Source organism: Emydura macquarii, unplaced genomic scaffold, assembly GCF_026122565.2.
Source record: "Emydura macquarii macquarii isolate MOO-44397 ecotype Brisbane River unplaced genomic scaffold, CSIRO-AGI_Emac_v2 contig_1551, whole genome shotgun sequence".
In the NCBI taxonomy this organism is placed as follows: Eukaryota; Metazoa; Chordata; order Testudines; family Chelidae; genus Emydura; species Emydura macquarii.
Window position 1 is genome coordinate 16653908 of NW_027131688.1, and position 18138 is coordinate 16672045.

At 40.0% G+C, this 18138-nt stretch overlaps 1 protein-coding gene across 2 annotated transcripts in view; it reads left to right on the forward strand.

Annotated features, from left to right (window-relative positions):
- The first annotated feature begins 3447 nt into the window (after positions 1-3447).
- The window catches only part of NUDT14 (nudix hydrolase 14), an 86250-nt gene continuing 71559 nt past the window's right edge, over positions 3448-18138 (forward strand). The window contains exon 1 of one of the 2 annotated variants that reach the window (XM_067554942.1): positions 3448-3710. In XM_067554942.1, the coding sequence (XP_067411043.1) occupies positions 3630-3710 (81 nt within the window). In that variant the 5' untranslated portion in view covers positions 3448-3629. Of the gene's footprint in view, positions 3711-4258; positions 4272-18138 lie in introns of those variants that run through there. The other variant, XM_067554944.1, reaches the window with a different exon arrangement.

Genomic DNA, 18138 nt, shown 5'->3' on the forward strand with positions numbered 1-18138 from the left:
TCAATGTTCACAAAAATGTATTTTTGAATTACCCTATAAATAGATTCAGCCTTTTTTGCAAGCAAGTACAAATACAATGATAATATTTTTGTTCATATTCCAATTAAAGATCCCTAACCCCTCTATAAATATTAACAAATATAGCCTCACAACAGCCTTGCACTGTAGGCAAGTCTTATTATCTACATTTTATTCATGAGCATAGTGAGGCTGAGAGACATTTCATTGCACCACTGATGTCAATGGGAGTTTTGCCACTGATTTCAATTGGAATAGGACTAGGCCCTACCTTCTGTCTCAAATTCACACAGGGTGGCAGACCCTTGGTTGGTAAAACTGTCATAGTGCCACTGAAGTAAATGGTGTTATGACCATTTACATCAGCTCAGAATCTGCCAGAAGACTGCGACAGAACTAGGAATATAATAATCTAGCTCTCTTGACTCCCAGTCTTGTATATGAACCACAAGCCCATAATTGCAAAAGCATCAGAAACCCACCTGTTGACCTCAAAAGCATTGTATAAGGGCCCTTTTCTTTATTTGCCAACAGGTATTGAGTCTAAGGATGATATATAGTTTAGTGGGGACCATGCGTCATCCATGTAAACCCTTTTAACATATCACACAGGCTTCAGATAGTATGTTTTATAAATATATTTATATAAATTAAAATAAAATTAATTGGAGGTGATGGTATCACTGAAATAGCTTACAATTCCAAAGCACAACAATAAAAAGAGTGAGTAAATATGGGGCACTCTTATAAAGTATATAGGCCATAAGATCAATGAGATCTCCTTAGAATTAGAAAGAAAAAATAAGACAAAATAGAGATAAAGGGGAAAAAAAGTTTCTGTTTGTAAAATGCTTTAAAATAAAATCACTGTATAGTACAAGTGACAAGTAATATTACTGATAAAGTTTTGTCATTATTCCACAATCACCATCACAACATTGTAGCATATAAAAAGGCTGATAAATTGGAAATTAAGTTCTGAATTTATTATTGATTGATTGAATGTGTATATATATTAACCACTGCATTGCACTGAAGCATCCAAGATCATCAATTTTTCTGTCTATTACTTACAAAAATGTAATAAATGAGATAGGTTAAAAAGGCAGTTATGCAGATTATGACATTGAAGTAAACTAGCAAATTATACAGTTGACTTTAGGTCATTTGCGTAATTCATTCTTATTGGCTAAAACATAAGTCTTGGTTTTGGTGTTGGTAATACTTAAAATAATCGTATTTCATGACAAAAGGCCTAACCCTGCAATAAACTCTGTTTAAGAGGACACCTGTACCCAAACAGAATTTATTGCAGGCTCAGGTGAAGATGTCAGGGGCATGAAATGTACAGTCTACTGAGTTATAAGATGTAGCGTTTTGGCTAACTGGCAATGGGATTTTGGCTAAATAAATCTTGTAATTAAATTACAACACATTACAACATTACACATTACAACACATTTTACAAGTGTTACATTTTACCAGTAGTATTACTGTTTTTTTGCTATTTTACCACAAGTGGTGTTTTTTTCCTTAAAACTCCAGCTTTTGGAGTCATGTTATTTTGTGAGAATTTCAGCTTTCAATTTTAAAAAAAATAAATGTCTAGCCCTTGTGGTTGAGGAGGAAAGCTGGAAAATGTGACCTGAAAATTCAAATACCAGAAAGCAAATAAAAGAGCCCAAAAATGTATTATTTTTAACATGATTTTAAAAAACAACCTCATGATTTTTGCAGGCCTCACTTATGACTTTTGAATGTTTGAGTTTGGAAATACTGGGTAGGATATTGAATTAGGGCCTAACCCTGCAAACATATTCTACCAAGCATACTGCCAACTACTGTGAATAGCCCCATTGACTTCAGTAGTATTATTCATTGTAGTAAGCATTATAACTCTGATCCCACTGTTGTATCCACATGGACACATCCCTGCATCTGCTTAGAGCCTCATGAAGTCTATAGATTTCTGTACAGGCACATGAGCTGGCCTGCATAGATGTAGTTGCAGGATTGGTATCTATGCTTGGTAGAGCAGTGTTTGCAGGATTAGTACTTTAAGCCTCAACCTTGCAACTGGATCTGTATGAGTGGGCCCTTGTAACTGCCCACAAATCCTAATGAAGTCAATGGGGTTCTGAATGGGTGCAAGTGTTCTCAATTGCAGGACCTGAGCTGTAATTATCTTTTTGCTCTTCTCATTTGGATACAAAAGGATAGCTTGTCACCTTCTTATCTATATTTTTACTGGGTATGTATAATTAAGGACACAGACATGGGTTATAGTTTTGTTTTATTTAACTAAATGCTACAATTTTCATTAGGTAATTACATCTTACGGTTTACTGATTGTATTTCCCAATATGTTATGTATACTCTCATTATACTTAGTGTTTAAAGTTAAACACAACATGTGCCCTAATCTTTGCAGGTTCAGGGCCTGTGTTTCCAGTTTTATACAAAAGTGACAAAATCTATCTGGATTTCAAAAATTCTAAATTTAAAAATTTTTAAAGTTTAACATCAATTTTAAAAAAATTACTTCACAAATAAATATAAGACGACATTTCGTGAACCAGAAGAGTATAAGATTGAAGCTCCCGAGTGTCTCTATTACATCCCTGTTTTACATATAGGATATGGATATTCATAACTCTGATCACAGATCAAGGAAAGCAAGAGACAGAGGCAATTTTTAAAAGATACGTTGTCAAGATATATATCTATGTTAGAATGGTCAAAACCAATGTATCCTGAGACACAGCGATTACATCCAAGGAAAATGTGCAGAGACATATTTTTATTTTTTAGTGACACGAAATCAGTGGTGCATAGGACAGTGTGTGTTTTGAGGAGATGTTTGTGGGAAGGTGACACGTTGTGTCTTTGGGTGGAGATATATTTTTCAGGGGGTAATATGTGAATGTTTGGGACCTGATCCCCTAAACACACACACACTTTAAGCACGAGGCCATTTCAGTGGGAGTACTCATGTGAAGTCTCGGCTCTAGTTAAAATTTCGTTTGATCTAGCAACATCATTCAGAGGTGCGGAAAATTCACCCCTGCATGCCACAGCTAACCCGTGTGTAGATGCAGCTAAGAATTCTTCTGGGGGTAAAAGTACCTACAGTCATGGAACAATCCTTTCCGTGAACATAAGCAGCATCTACACTGCAGCAGGGCAAGGGCAGTGGCATACCTCCCTAGTGTAGACATGCCCCTACTCAGTGAAGACAGAGGGCCTGGAAAGCTCAGCAGGTGAGGTGAGGTGAGGTGGGATTTTTGCCATTGACCTCACTGGGGCAAGGATTTCACCACTGCATGTGTGGCTGGGGGCTCCCTTCTCCCTGGCTGGTGGGGGGAAGGGTGAGTAAGCTCCTTCCCCCTTAGCTATAGGGTTGTGGGGAGGGAGGGGTCCCTTCCCCCTTAGCTAGACGGTTGGGGGAGGAAGGTTCCTTCCGCCTTAGCCAAGGACGGTTGGCGCAGGGGCCGCGCGCGGCTCCGCGCTGACTCCCTGCAGGCCGGGGTGAGCGCCCGGAGGCTGCCCGCAGCCACGCCCCGGCTCCCGGCGCCGCTCCGAAGCCAGCCAGGCCGGCGCTCCTGCCGCACATGGAGGCCATAGAGGAGCTGGAGCTGGGGCCCTGCAGCTCCTCCCAGTACCTGCGGCCCTTCAGGCTCCGCTACCGGCAGGTGAGTCCCGCTTCCTGCGGCAGGTGGGGCGGCAGCTGTTGCGGGCGAAAGCCCGGGATGCGGCCCGGGCCGAGGTCCGGGAGCGCGCGCCGGAGCGCTGCTGTGCCGGGAAATGCGGCCTGGGCCTGGCCTCCTGGCCCGTGGGGGAGGGGCGCCCTATTCTCTGCCGGTTCCTGGCCGGCCCTGCCCTGCCCCTGGCGCCGTTGGCGTGGGACCAGGCCTCTTGCTGCTCAGCAGTGCCCCCGTCGCAGTAGAGCCCCATCCTAAATCTTTCCCTGCCCCTGGGGTCCCAGGCCCACTCAGGTTCTCTTGCGCTCCCCTTCCGCGTCCCTGCCACTCCTGCACCTGCGGACATTGGGCCCCCCTCTCTCTGTGCATGGTCCCCTTCTCGCAGCTACACGTGTCAGAAATCCGGCGGTGGGGAGGGCTGGGAATAACTGACATCTGAAGGGGCTTAAAAAACACCGGGGGAGTCGACTTTTAGTTCTACATCATTTCTAATCGCTGAACAAGGCACGCGTATCCCATCACAATTTCTTCTCTGGCAGGTTTTTCATGATGGTGATTATTTGTGGTACAGTATTTATGTAGCAGCATTAATATTACCCTGAAGAGTGCAGTAGTTGTCTTATAATGCATGATAATTATGATCTTTTATATGAATCTGCCCATTTATATACCACCTTTCATCCCCAAGTACTTTTACACTTGCTGTGTAAACAGGAACCGCTTGACTTGACCTACCCACCACTGACATGCAGTCACCTCTGAGGTAGAGCGCAGCTGCTGTGCTGTTTAACAGCACACAGCAACCTACATAGTAGTTTGGGACTGGAAATGAAGGCAGATACCATATCTGATTGAAATTGAAGGTGGTACTTTAGATATAAATTGGAAATTGGCCAAAACACACCTGCTTTTGCAAAGAGTACCCTTGGGTTTTATAAATGACTGCAAGTGGTTATGTATGCAGAGGTCAGACTCAGAGAACCTGGGTTTTATCTCTCATCAGAAAGACTACATTACAGTATTCCCTATTGCTAGTGCTTGGGGATTGGTTGGTACTGACTAGTGCTTAATCACTAACCCCTCTGTCTGCAGCAACTTGGTTTTTTTGCAGATCTCTCCAAATACTAACTAATCAGGATCTCTCTTCTTGGGTACTATCATGCAAAATCATAGTTATTTAGCTGCAGTAATTGAAGTAAAGTTGGATGATTGTCTAGACCATCAAAAGTTATGAAACTGCCATGTACAGCCAACTTTACAGCACCTGCATGTGGGAAGCAATGGAAGTGGTAATAGGAAGTCCTTTTCCTTATAATGTTGATATAAACATGAATCAAGTTTCAGATGATCCCTGAGAATTGGAGCCCTCAGCAATACAAAGAATGCACATGGTAAAACGAGATTAGTATCCGCTACCCTAACGTGCTATGTTTTCCCTGCAGAATGTGTTCTGCAAATAGGTTTATATTTGTACAAAGAGCAGTTGTTTCTCTAACTAAATGTACTGTAGTGGTCAGTCTAGTCTCAGTATTGACCTAGGGAGGTCCACCAATGATTTAGATAATGGCATAGAGAATACACTTATAAAGTTTGCAGATGATACCAAGCTGGGAGAGGTTGCAAGTGCTTTGGAGGATAGGATAAAAATTCAAAATGATCTGGACAAACTGGAGAAATGGTCTAAAGTAAATAGGATGAAATTCAATAAGGACAAATGCAAAGTACTCCACTTAGGAAGGAACAATCAGTTGCACACATACTAAATGGTAAATGACTCCCTAGGAGAGAATACTGCAGAAAGGGATCTGGGGGTCAGAGTGGATCAAGGTAAAAATGAGTCAACAGTGAAACACTTTTGCAAAAAAAAGCAAACATTTTGGGATATATTAGCAGGAGTGTTGTAAGCAAGACATGAGAAGTAATTCTTCCACTCTATTCTGCACTGATTAGGCCTCAGATGGATTATTGTGTCTCATTCTGGGCACCACATTTCAGGAAAGATGTGGATGAATTGGATAAAGCCCAGAGAAGAGCAGCAAAAGTGATTAAAGGTCTAGAAAATATGACCTCACCTCAATCCCTGGAAAAATCATGGAGCAGGTCCTTAAGGAATCCATTTTAAGGCACTTGAAAGAGAGGAAGGTGATCAGGAACAGTCAACACGGATTCACCAAGGGAAAGTCATGCCTGACCAACCTGATTGCTTTCTATGATGAGGATGGATGTAGGGAAGGCGGTGGACGTGATATACCTTGACTTTAGCAAAGCTTTTGATACGGTCTCTCACAGTATTCTTATCAGCAAGTTAAAGAAGTATGGGTTGGATGAATGGACTATAAAATGGATAGAGAACTGGCTAGAGCATAGGGCTCAACGAGTAGTGATCAATGGCTCCATGTCTAGCTGGCAACCGGTCACAAGCGGAGTTCCCCAGGGGTCGGTCCTGGGGCCGGTTTTGTTCAACATCTTTATTAATGATCTGGAGGATGGAGTAGATTGCACCCTCAGCAAGTTTGCGGACGACACTAAGATGGGGGGAGTGGTAGATACCCTGCAAGGTAGGGATAGGATACAGAGTGACCTAAACAAACTGGAGGATTGGGCCAAAAGAAATCTGATGAGGTTCAACAAAGAAAAGTGCAGAGTCCTCCACTTAGGAAGGAAGAATCCCATGCACAGCTGTAGACTGGGGACCGACAAGCTAGGCAGCAGCTCTGCAGAAAAGGACCTGGGGGTAACGGTGGATAAAAAGCTGGATATGAGTCAGCAGTGTGCCCTGGTTGTCAAGAAGGCTAATAGCATATTGGGCTGCATTAGGAGGGGCATTGCCAGCAGGTCACGGGAAGTGATTATTCCCCTCTATTCGGCATTGGTGAGGCCGCATTTAGAATATTGTGTCCAGTTTTGGGCCCCCCACTACAAAAAGGATGTGGACAAGTTGGAGAGAGTGAAGCGGAGGGCAACAAAAATGATTAGGGGGCTGGAGCACAGGACTTATGAGGAGAGGCTGAGGGAACTGGGCTTGTTTAGTCTGCAAAAGAGAAGAGTGAGGGGGGATTTGATAGCAGCCTTTAACTACCTGAAAGGGGGTTCCAGGGAGGATGGGGCTAGGCTGTTCTCAGTGGTGGCAGATGACAGAACAAGGAGCAACGGTCTCAAGTTGCAGGGCGGGAGGTCTAGGTTGGACATTAGGAAAAAGTTTTTTACTAGGAGGGTGGTGAAGCACTGGAATAGGTTACCTAGGGAGGTGGTGGAATTTCCATCCTTAGAGGTTTTTAAGCTGAGGCTTGACAAAGCCCTGGTTGGGATGATATAGCTGAGGTTTGTCCTGCTTTGAGCAGGGGGTTGGACTAGATGACCTCCTGAGGTCCCTTCCAACTCTAATATTCTATGACCTGTGAGGGAAGATTAAAAAAAATGGGTTGGTTTAGTCTGGAGAAGACTGAGAGGGGACATGAAGGAGGCAGAAAAATTGATCTACTTAACCTCTGAGGATAGGGCAAGAAGCAATGGGTTTAAATTGCAGCAAAGGAGGGTTAAATTGGACATCAGGAAGAACTTCCTAACTGTTAGGATTGTTAATCACTGGAATAAATTGCCTAGGGAGGTTGTGGAATCTCCATCATTGGAGATTTTAAAGAGCAGGTTAGACAAACACCAGAGATGTTCTAGATAATACTTTGTCCTGCCATAAGTGCAGGGGACTGGACTCGATCATAGTTTCTCAACCTGTGGTACGCGTACCCTGGGGGTACGTGAGACACAGGCAGGGGGTACCCGGGGAAAAACAGAATGAAGGGGAGGCAGGTGGCAGCTGCCGACTTCTGGGGAAGCCGGGCGGCAGCCACCCCGGCTGGCCCCATCTCCTAGATAGGAGGCATGTGGCACCCTCCTGTGTCTCATGAGTTGGCCTCGCAGTTGGGCGGCAGCCACCCGCACCCTGGCTCCGAGCGGAGGGACAGCCTCCAGCGTCCCAGCTTGAAGACGGGCAGCAGCCGCCTGCCCACATCCCTGGGTCCCAGTCGGCATGGAAGCCTTCTCTGTCCCAGCTCGGATTGGGTGGCAGTCACCCACCTCCTGGGCTGGCAGCCAGGCTGCAGCCACCTGCAACTTGCCCAGGTGGCAGCTCCCCTCCCTGGCTCAAAGCCCAGTGCCCAGAAGACTTGTCAATTTCACTGCTCTAGCTGAGCAGTGAAATTGACAACTATGACAGCCCCAGAATTCACCAGTTACCCTCTTTTACTGTCTCTCTCTCTCTCTCTTTCGCCCTCCTTCCCTGTCTCTCTCTCACCCCTTCCTCCTCTCAATTTTATGGCATAAAATTTGGCACGGTGCTTTATATTCCCCAGCATTGGCATGCTGCTCAAAGCCTCCAAGGTTTGGCCAACATCACCTCTAGCCCAGGTGCATACTTGAGTTGCGCACCCCTGGTGTAAAGGTGGTAACCCTACCCACACTAGATCTGACATCTGTCATATCACGGCCTTCTATACTCAGCCCATGGAAAATCGAGTGTTGGGGTACTTATTAAAATTTTCAGACATTAGGGGGTACTTGCTACTTAAAAGGTTTAGGAACACTGGACTAGATGACTTTTCAAGGTCCCTTCCAGTCCTGTGATTCTATGATTAGTTTATTGCAATTCCATCGCTGTAGCAAATACAGCAGAACCCAGCCACTGCAGAAATTAGCAATGCCAAGTTACTTTACCTCATTCTATTTCATTCTTTTATCCCTTCTTTTGTTTGTTTTAGGCCTGGTCTACACTACAGAATTAGGTTGATGTAAGGCGCTTGTGTCAACCTAACTCTGTAAGTATCTATACTACAATGTTATTCCCGCTGATGTAAGTCACCCACTACACTGACCTAGTAACTCCACCTCCCCGAGAGGCTTAGCACTTAGGTCGATGTAGACACTGTGTTACAGCACACTATTACTGAAATATACCATATAATTATAAAATAAATAAATAGGAACATGAATATTGTACTTACATTTCAGTGTATAGTATGTAGAGCAGTATAAACAAGTTGTATGAAATTTTAGTTTGTACTTGACTTTGTTAGTGCTTTTCATGTCGCTTGTTGTAAAACGAAACAAATACTTAGATGAGTTGATATACCCGGGGAAGACCTCTACATACCCCCTGGAGTACGCGTACCTCTGTTTGAGAACCACTGTCTAGATTACTTAAATTACAATTTAGACTGCAGGTGTGTCCATGCAGGCTGGACCACTTTTAGTTTTAAATCAGTAGGACCACAAATGTGCTCAAAAGCTATTGTTGAACTTGCTTGTTTTCATAATGTAACCAAAAATATCTGATGCAGAAAGATGCTGTTATGTTTCAGAAATCGAGTTTCCCTTGGGAACTATATTCACTTCACTGTAGTACATTTATTCAGTACTTATTTCTTATTCTCCATTATCTCCTGTAAGCATTTGCAGAAAAATTGTGCTGTCATAGTGGTTTGACTTTTTTAAAGAGAGTGGTGTGGTCTATTGTGCTAAGCAAATGACTGAAAGCCAGGATCTCTTGATTTATAATCCTAATTCAGATACTGGCTCCATGATACAGGCTTTGTTTTAGAAGCCTGTTCTGACAAGACAGCTTTTATCATTGCTTCCTATCATTTAATTGTAAATATGTGATCTGTCAAGGAACTTTTGGAAGTGCACAGACTAGATTAATATAAATTGCAATTAAATTTCACAGTATAAATGTTCAAGCCTGTGCTAGAGTGGAATGGCAAACAAGCATCTCTGTGAATGATGGAAGGACATTCAAACTCATTGCCATGGGATGTTATGATGGCCAAAAGTATGACTGAGTTTAAAAAAGAACTAGATAAATTCAAAACTTCATTAGTGGCTATTAGCCAAGATGGTCAGAGATGCAACCCCATGCTCAGGGTGACCCTAAACCTCTTGCTACCAGAAGCTGGGAATAGAAGACAAGTGGATCACTCTGTAATTGCCCTATTCTGTACTCTCCCCCTGAAGCTCTGGTGCAAGCCTCTGTTGGAGACAGGATACTGGGAAAGATGGACCATGGTTTGACCCAGTATGGCAGCTCTTATGTTCTTGTGACAAACCAGAAAAATTCTTTTATGTTGCCAGTTAGGATCTAGTGAAGTTTAATCAAACAAGGGGAGCAATTGTAACAGGAAACTTTTTTTTTATTGTTACGTGAGCTTTACTCTATTTTCAGAGCTTCAGATGGTTCAGTGTTTGGCTTTGTCATTTTGTTCTATATTGATTAACTAATGTTCCCAGTCATTCACTTTTGAGTTAAACATTCAGTACATAAAAATGAAATAGAAAAGGGAAAAAATCTTTTTAATGTGTGGCCTTTTTCCTTTAGTTTTAAGGGAATACATATTTAAAGTTATTAAAATTCTAAAAGCTTTTTTTAGAGAATATTGTAGGTGTACTGTGTACTGTATAGTGAGCAGGAAATGCCCCATGTAATAAGGGAGTTGGGTGCAATTTAAGAGTGGACTGGGAACTGGGATTCCTGATTTCTAAGAGATTTGACTCTAACTTCTTCTGTGGCCTTGAGCAAACCCCTTAGTCTTTGTGTTTCTACGACTTTAAAATGGGATTTAAGATTTACCTATCTCGCTGGGACGTGAGGATTAAGACCCAATGAGCTCCATGCAGGGAAAGCAAGATTGGGGCCTAATTAATGGCCTGAGAACTTTGAAGGTGAAAAGCATATATACATATATATATATATATATATATATAATTATACTGTACCAACTAATTCCACATTCAGAAATAATTTTTATATATTTACATGAGTGTTCCCAGTTGCCTAAAACATTCTCTGAAGCTTCCTTCTGCATTTTTGTAAACACAGAGCATTCTTTTCTAGTTTGACAATTAAAATGCTGCTGTAAAAGTAATAAACAGAATTTTAAGTAACCTGTTCAAACAGGTAACACTCGTCTGTTAAATCTTCAAAGACTCCAGTAGTAGGAAGTAACTTTCCAAGTAATACATGGAGTTCATTTGTCAAAGCAATTGTGTTAAGGTTGCGTTAGTTCTCTTGCAGTATTTTTCTGAGTTCCTTTACCCTTTTTAGCACTTATGAAAATATTAAATGCAAAACAAAAAATTAAGACAGTATTATGGCTGAAATGACATATGGCAGTTAATATGCATAAACATAAGGAAACTGGAAGTTATAGTTTTCAGAGCAGCCTGAGCATACGCTATATTTTAGATGAATGGTGGTAAGGCACAGGATTGGGACTAGAACTCAGGGGACTTGGATCTATTCATGACTAGGGCCCTACCAACATTGTGGCCATGAAAAATACATCATGGACCATGAAATCTGCTCTCCCCGGTGAAATCTAGCTATTGTAGTGGGGGCTGTGATATTGCCACCCTTACTTCTGCACTGCCTTCAGAGCTGGGTGGCCAGATAGTAGTGACTGCACTGCTGCCAGCAGCAGCACAGAAATAAGGGTGCCATGGTGTACGGTATTGCCACCCTTACTTCTCCACTGCTGCTGGCAGTTCCACTGCCTTCAGAGCTGGGTGCCTGGCCAGAAGCCACTACACTCCGGCCGCTCAGCTCTGAAGAAAGTGCAGAAGTAAGAGTAGCAATACCACAACCCCCTACAATAACCTTGTGACCTCCCCTCCCTTTGTGGCCCCATTTTGGGTTAGGACCCCACGGTTACACCACCATGAAATTTAAGATTTAAATATCTGAAACCATGACATTCAAGATTTTTAAAATGCTTTGATGGTGTAATTTACCAAAATGGACCGTGAATTTGGTAGGGCCCTCTTCATGGCCTTGCCACATACTTCTGATGTAATGCTATTCAAATTTCAAAATTATTTTAGTGTGAAATGTGGTTGGGAGTTGCTGAAGGAAAGATATGAAGAAAACGTGGAAAGTCAGAGAAGTAGTATAAAAGGAAAATGACAAGTTTTTTGGGGATTTTTTAAACGTAATTTGTGGTGCTGTAATGAAGATTTTTTTTTTTTTTTGCATTCAACACACTTGGGCCGTCAGGCTTGCATCTCTTCCTAGTGTGAAATAGATTAGGAACAGTTAGAGATGATGGTTGGGAATGTAGAGATTGGTTAGCAGTGACAGAAATTTCAAGCTTTTTAAGTTAAGCATAGACTTTATCTTAATTTTAACAAACTCTTAACAGTAAATATTTTAAATTAGGAACCGTGCTCCTAATGGTTTTGTATATTCAATCAAATGAAATAAATTAACTGAATTCTATCTATTGTGGCTGTTTAGTTATATAATTCCAAGAGAATGGTAGGCACTTTACAGAACAATAAGACAACCTCCACATGTAAGAGACTGCAATCTGCATAAAATGTAGTCCAATCATTTTTCATGTTACTTAGCTACAAACAGGGAGCAATCTCAAATTACAAAATAAGTGTACTTGTGTTAGTTTAGTGGGAAAATTAGCTTTCCTTAGGAACCAGGATTTTTAGGATATGTGGGAGTTGAGAGTCTGGGGGGAATAATAGGCTGGGAAAGCAGTGAGAAACTGAGGTAGCCTTATTTGCTGTGGATATATGGAAGTGGAGTTATGAGGGCAACAGCTGATCAGAGAACAGAAATTCACTTTGTGCTCTTTGATGTCAGTAGCAAAGGTGCTAATAACTACAGTAATGTAGGTTCAAGCGTAAAATATACATTCTCTGTATACAGTTTTTACAAGTGTATTTACATTTTAGAAATAAATTAATTAAGCTAATACTGTGTTCTGATTTCATTGCTAAAGGCCATTAATAGCCAGAGCACAGGAACTTGTGTTTGGTTATTGAGAAACAGCCAGGCACTTATGCAGATCAGACTTCAAAATTTAGAATAACTGTGAAATGACTGCACAGTTGAGTGCTAGTAAATGTACTTCAGCCTTATGCTGTGGTTAGCTCAGGTTATTCCACTTCAGAATAATGATTGCTAAGGGCTTGTCTAAATAGGGGTGTATAGAAAAATTAATCCAAATTAACCAAAGGTGTGAATTCAATGGATTAGTTAAACTGCATTAAACTCCTGTGTGGATACTCTCATTCAAAATTAAAGTGGTGTTAATTCGATTTATCTTAATTCACTTCCAAACTAAGTCCTATCTATTCTTAAAAACTAGATCGACCTAGCTATGTCGTTCAGAACTATGAAAAATGTAGTGCCCTTAGTACCAGGATTTGGTAGACCTAAGCCCTGGGGTAGGCATGGTAAGTCAATGGAAGAATTCTTCTGTCAACCTAGCTATCACGTTTCAGAGAGGTGGATTGACTAAAGAGACAGAAAAACCTATCAACGTAGGAAGCATCTACACACATCTACGCTACAGTGGCACAACTTCAGCATCGGAGCTGTTCCACTATAGCAGGTGTAGTGTAGACATACCTTAAATGAAACCAAATTAAGGCCACTTAAATGCTGAAAGTGTACACACAGGTTTAATGAGGTTTAACTAATCCACTTTACATTCACACCTTTAGTTAATTCAAATTAATATTTGAGTGTCCCCATGTACAAAGGCCCCAGGATGGAAATAACCAGATCTAGAGAGAATGAATCATTTTACAAATCTAATGTTGCAGATATTTATTACAATTGATGTGTAAAAAATAAATAAATAAATAAATAAATAAAAACCAAAATCCCTAGTAGTATTCTCATCACATTTTTTGTACAATCTTTGTTTAATTTGGTTTTGTTTAAATTATGACACTTTTTTTTTTTTAAAATAAATTGAGCTGGTTCGGAGAAATATACCAGTATATATCTGTAATTTTTCAATTGAGATTAAAAAATACATTTCAGGTTAGAGATAATTTCCTAGTACAAAAAATTCTGTCCTCGGAAGCAGTGTAGCATATAGCAGTATACATATTGTGTATGTTTTAATACAAATGATGAACAGTAGTCTACAAACATTTATAGTGGATTTGAATGTTATGGAAGTTATAAAATCTTCTCTAAGTGGGAATATCGTGTGAAATGTAAAGACAAAAAACAGATGGTGATGGTTTATATGATATGAGTATAGCACATAGTAATTGTACTACAGTAGCTGGACAACACAGTTTTAATAATAAGACATTACTTAAGTGGCTTGTCATATTTAATATGCATATTTTACTTTTTTCAGCCACAACGTTTAGTGTTTTCAATGCAAATAATTTGAAAATGTATGTAAAAATGATGATTTAGCACAACAGGGACATTGTATTTTTTCATTCAACAGACTAAGTAAAATAACTAACTGACTTAAATTTTTGAGTGAATTAGTTTTTCTTCATACTTTATAGCTAAATAAAGCAGCACTCCTTGGTCTCCAAGAACTTAGCTTCCAACATGTTGTCCCTTAAACATAGACAGAGGTCTTGTTAATATAATAATACTACAGTTTAAACAAACTAAAGCTTAGTTTTCATTAGTGGTCAACTAACATCACATGAAAGCCGTGATCATTGATCAAAACAACATTAATTATCTATTTCACATTTTGCTTGCTGTGTCAAAATCATTTAAATGTCTCATGAAGCTGAGAGGGAACTTTGAGGCCTGTGACAGAGCAGCTGGTCTGGACATGGGCTGATGCCCCAGTTGACAGGTTGTTGGATTAGAAAGAATATCAAAGGCAGTGAGTAAGATTAGGGATAAGTGAACATCTGACAGCAGTTTGCAGCAGGGGAGAACAGATGATAAACAATGGGAGCTGGGTCCTTGGGAGGGGGGAGGCCGGGGTTGAGAGGTGAGAAGGCCATGGGAAAAGTGTGGCAGCAATCACTAAAGCTCCAGGTTGCTGAGCCTCATGAATAGAACAGGAAATAGGATTTGGTAGGACAGATGTGCTGAGTGGTGCTGAATACATTATAGGGAAATGAGGGCAAAACTCCTAAAGGTGAGGGCTATTCTTTCCCTGAAAATGTTAAATATAAATGTGGGAAAGATTCACCCTTCCGTAAAAAAAGGAAGACTCCTGTTTGTTTGAAAAATAATGCAGAAAGGGAGGGAATACAGCAGTTGATTTTGACTTTATTAAATGTTTGTTCTTCAGTGATACTTTTAACAAGATGCAGCAAACTTACTACTAAACCAATAATAATATCACAGGTACTTATTTTGACAGCCTAAAATGATGAAGAGATGAAAGTCGTGGTTATTTTACATGGTGCTTTGATGCTTTTTAATTTGTTTGCAGTATATGGTACCTACATAACACGGTGGTGGGGCATGCTACAGATATCTACAATTATTCCTCAGAATAACTGTGTGGCTTTTTGCACCACAAAACTATTATTTTTGTTGCCATTTCTTGCTAAATTAATTTCTTCTGTTCATGTTATAGCCAGTCAGCCAAAGCCAGTGACTGGCAAATATGTTCTTTGTGCAGCTTCTAATAAAACTGGATGCTGAGTCATGTACTTTTGCCACTTTCATTTGAGGCCTGAAAAAATTTTTGAAAGTTGAAACTGTAGTAATGTATTAGTTTATCAAATAAAAAGAAATGTGTGAAATATATGCTGGTACCCAGAGAGGGTATCAGTAAAGCTTGTTTCCAAACTTCTAGGCAGTTGTCCCACTAAATGAAATATTTCCCCAGATTGTAGAAGGCGTTACAGGCTCATTAAGCCAGGATAGACACTGGGAAGATGTGAGAGTGTGAGCTGCGAGCAAACTCAACGACTGGGGAACAACTGTGCATCCAGGACCCTTTCCTTGCGGTTGGCTTTATTTTCAAACAAGAGTTCCAAAACAAATGCAAATAAACTTGAAATATTAGATATTAATCACCCCAGCCTTTCCCAGCTTCTACCAAGTTGGGAGGGGAGAGGACACACACTTCCCCTTTATTAGCCCCTTCCTAGCTACTATGGAGGAACCCATACTAGAACTTCCCTGACCTTGAGTCTCTCATGTTTATCCCCTGTCCTAGAGACAAGAAGTCTTATATCTGGTATCCTGTAGGTCACATGCTTGCTCCTAGTCATATGCCCTGCAACTACACCTCCCAGTTTTAAAGGACCCAAGGGCTGTAACAGGAACACTGGGATGCATGCTCCAAGGCTCTGTTGCAGAGAGAGTAGGCATTCCTGTGGCCAAAATGTATATACTGTATCTTGAGTGGAGCAATAGCTTAAACATTTTCTTCCAGGAGTTCCTAAGAAGCTGTAACTAACAAGAAGAATTGTACTCCAGTCATATTAGAGTAGTAACATAAAAAATGGTGCTCAGATACAATGGCGATGAACACAGTACGACATACTTAGACAGATCCAAGTATGCTTTAGTACTGTTTAGCTTCAGTGCCCAACACAACCCCATGATTACATTTGGACCGAACACCGCAATCTGAAGAACTCCCAGTTGCATCTGTCACATGGGTACTGGTTTTGTTCATGGTGGGGGAGGGCAGGAGGATGAAAGGTCTTAAGGATCTTTGTGAGAATGGCTTGTGAGAAAGTCTTAGGGGGAAATCTAAAGATTGTTACTAAGCCTTGGCTTCCATTAGCCCCCTGCTGCTTTCTTCATCAAGTTATTTTAATGGCTTTCAAAGCAAGTGAGTGGAAAATGGTTTCTCTGGAACTTTAAGGAGACTGAACTACAAACTGTCATTGCTTTACAAGTAAAACACATAAAAGATTGATGGAAGAATTGCTTGTTAAACACATTAAAGATTCTAATTAAAAAATGGAGATATAAAAGAGACATCACAGTCATCATAATTACTCAAAGGTGAAAGCTTAATGGCTTGTCATCTGCTGTGTTAAAAGTACCTCTTTCATATTTTTTTAATTCTTTTATATGTTTTAGAGTTCTTTATATTTGCATGAATGAAGGACATGTATTTAAAAAAAACCTTAAAAATGCAAAATAAAATCTCAAATGAATATGCTTTTCAAAAATCCCTTTACATATATTCAAAGATGTCTTTGAAGATATCTGAACCTACAAATTCAGATATCTATGTATCTTTTAAATATCTAGCTGTTGTTCATCTGTGTGTAATATAGTATATAAAATATATATTGTGTGTGTGTGTACTCTGTTTGAGACACAAATGGATATTGTGTATGTCAAACACAGTAAATAACCTTGTAAAAATTTTCTGTAGAACCTGCTTCTCTCCATTTTCAACCCTCCCCCACTCAAAAAAAATTGTGCTCTGGATGTCATAATGTGTTTTAGAGCAATACAGCTGATACCTTCTGAATAGAAAAAAGGATTCAATGCATATAGAAAATAACACTTACACTGAGAGTTTAAAAGTCAGCCTTCTGCTTCAAAGCAAGATGGATACTGTAGAGTGTAAGGCTGCTCAAGATCATTGTATACATTTATTAAACAAGCATAATTTAATACAGAAGCCTTTCAATACCTTTCTACAGTATGAAAACAGTGGTTTGTGGAAGACTTTATTAGCAAGCATTTAAACACCTGTTGCATTATGTTATTCATTAGTCCTGCTTCATACTTCAATTGAAAAAGTCTCCTATAAAGTGGTTTCAATCTAAATTCACAGATTTTTGTAGAGTTTCAGCAACTGAAGTGATTTATTTCATTTATACACAGACTTTTTCTTAATTAAAAAAAAAGTTCTTGTCAGTAACCTGATGTTTAGCCATTGCAGTGAGTGGATTTTTGCACATTCTGTGGTTAAAAAGAAAATAGAAATGGTATTGAAAGTCCTAAAATATTATTATAGTAAAAAGTCTTTAAGGACTTCAGTGACAGGCAGTCTCATATTTAGAGGAAGAAATAGGAAGGCAGCTTGTTGAAAATTAGATTACTGAGAGTTCGGTAACATTTAGCATTAGTAGCTTAATAATTATCTATATTACAAATTATATCACTTTATCCAGTATTCGACCTTAAACATAATCGTTAAGTATCACTTCTCTCCCACCCTTCCCCCATCAAGATGTGTTAAATGTATTCTGAAAATCTGTGTGAAACTAATTATGAAATCCACAGATCTTCTGTGGTTGTAACTCGAACCTTTAAAACTTGCTTACCCCTAGTAGGTATTTTATCATTAGGGAATAGGTACACGTAATTTGAAAAGTAGTAAACAGGATGTTTTTATGGAGCTTCGTATTGTTTAAAAAACACTACTTCGTATAACAGAAGTGTAATGCACTAAGGTCCAAAACATGAGGTTCTTACTATATATTCTATACAGTCTACTTTATACTCATTGAAATCTTAGCCTTGTTAAAGTCAATGGGATTTTTGCCATTGACTTCAATGGAGCCACGATTTTACTTAATCCTTTCTGAGGCAAAATCCAAAACAGTTTAGCTAATGGATTTCTTTTTCAGAAAGCAAATATAGAATTGTTGCCATTGGAATCATCAGTGTCTTTAGGGAGTGACCAGAAAGTACACTTACGTTTGCTTTAAT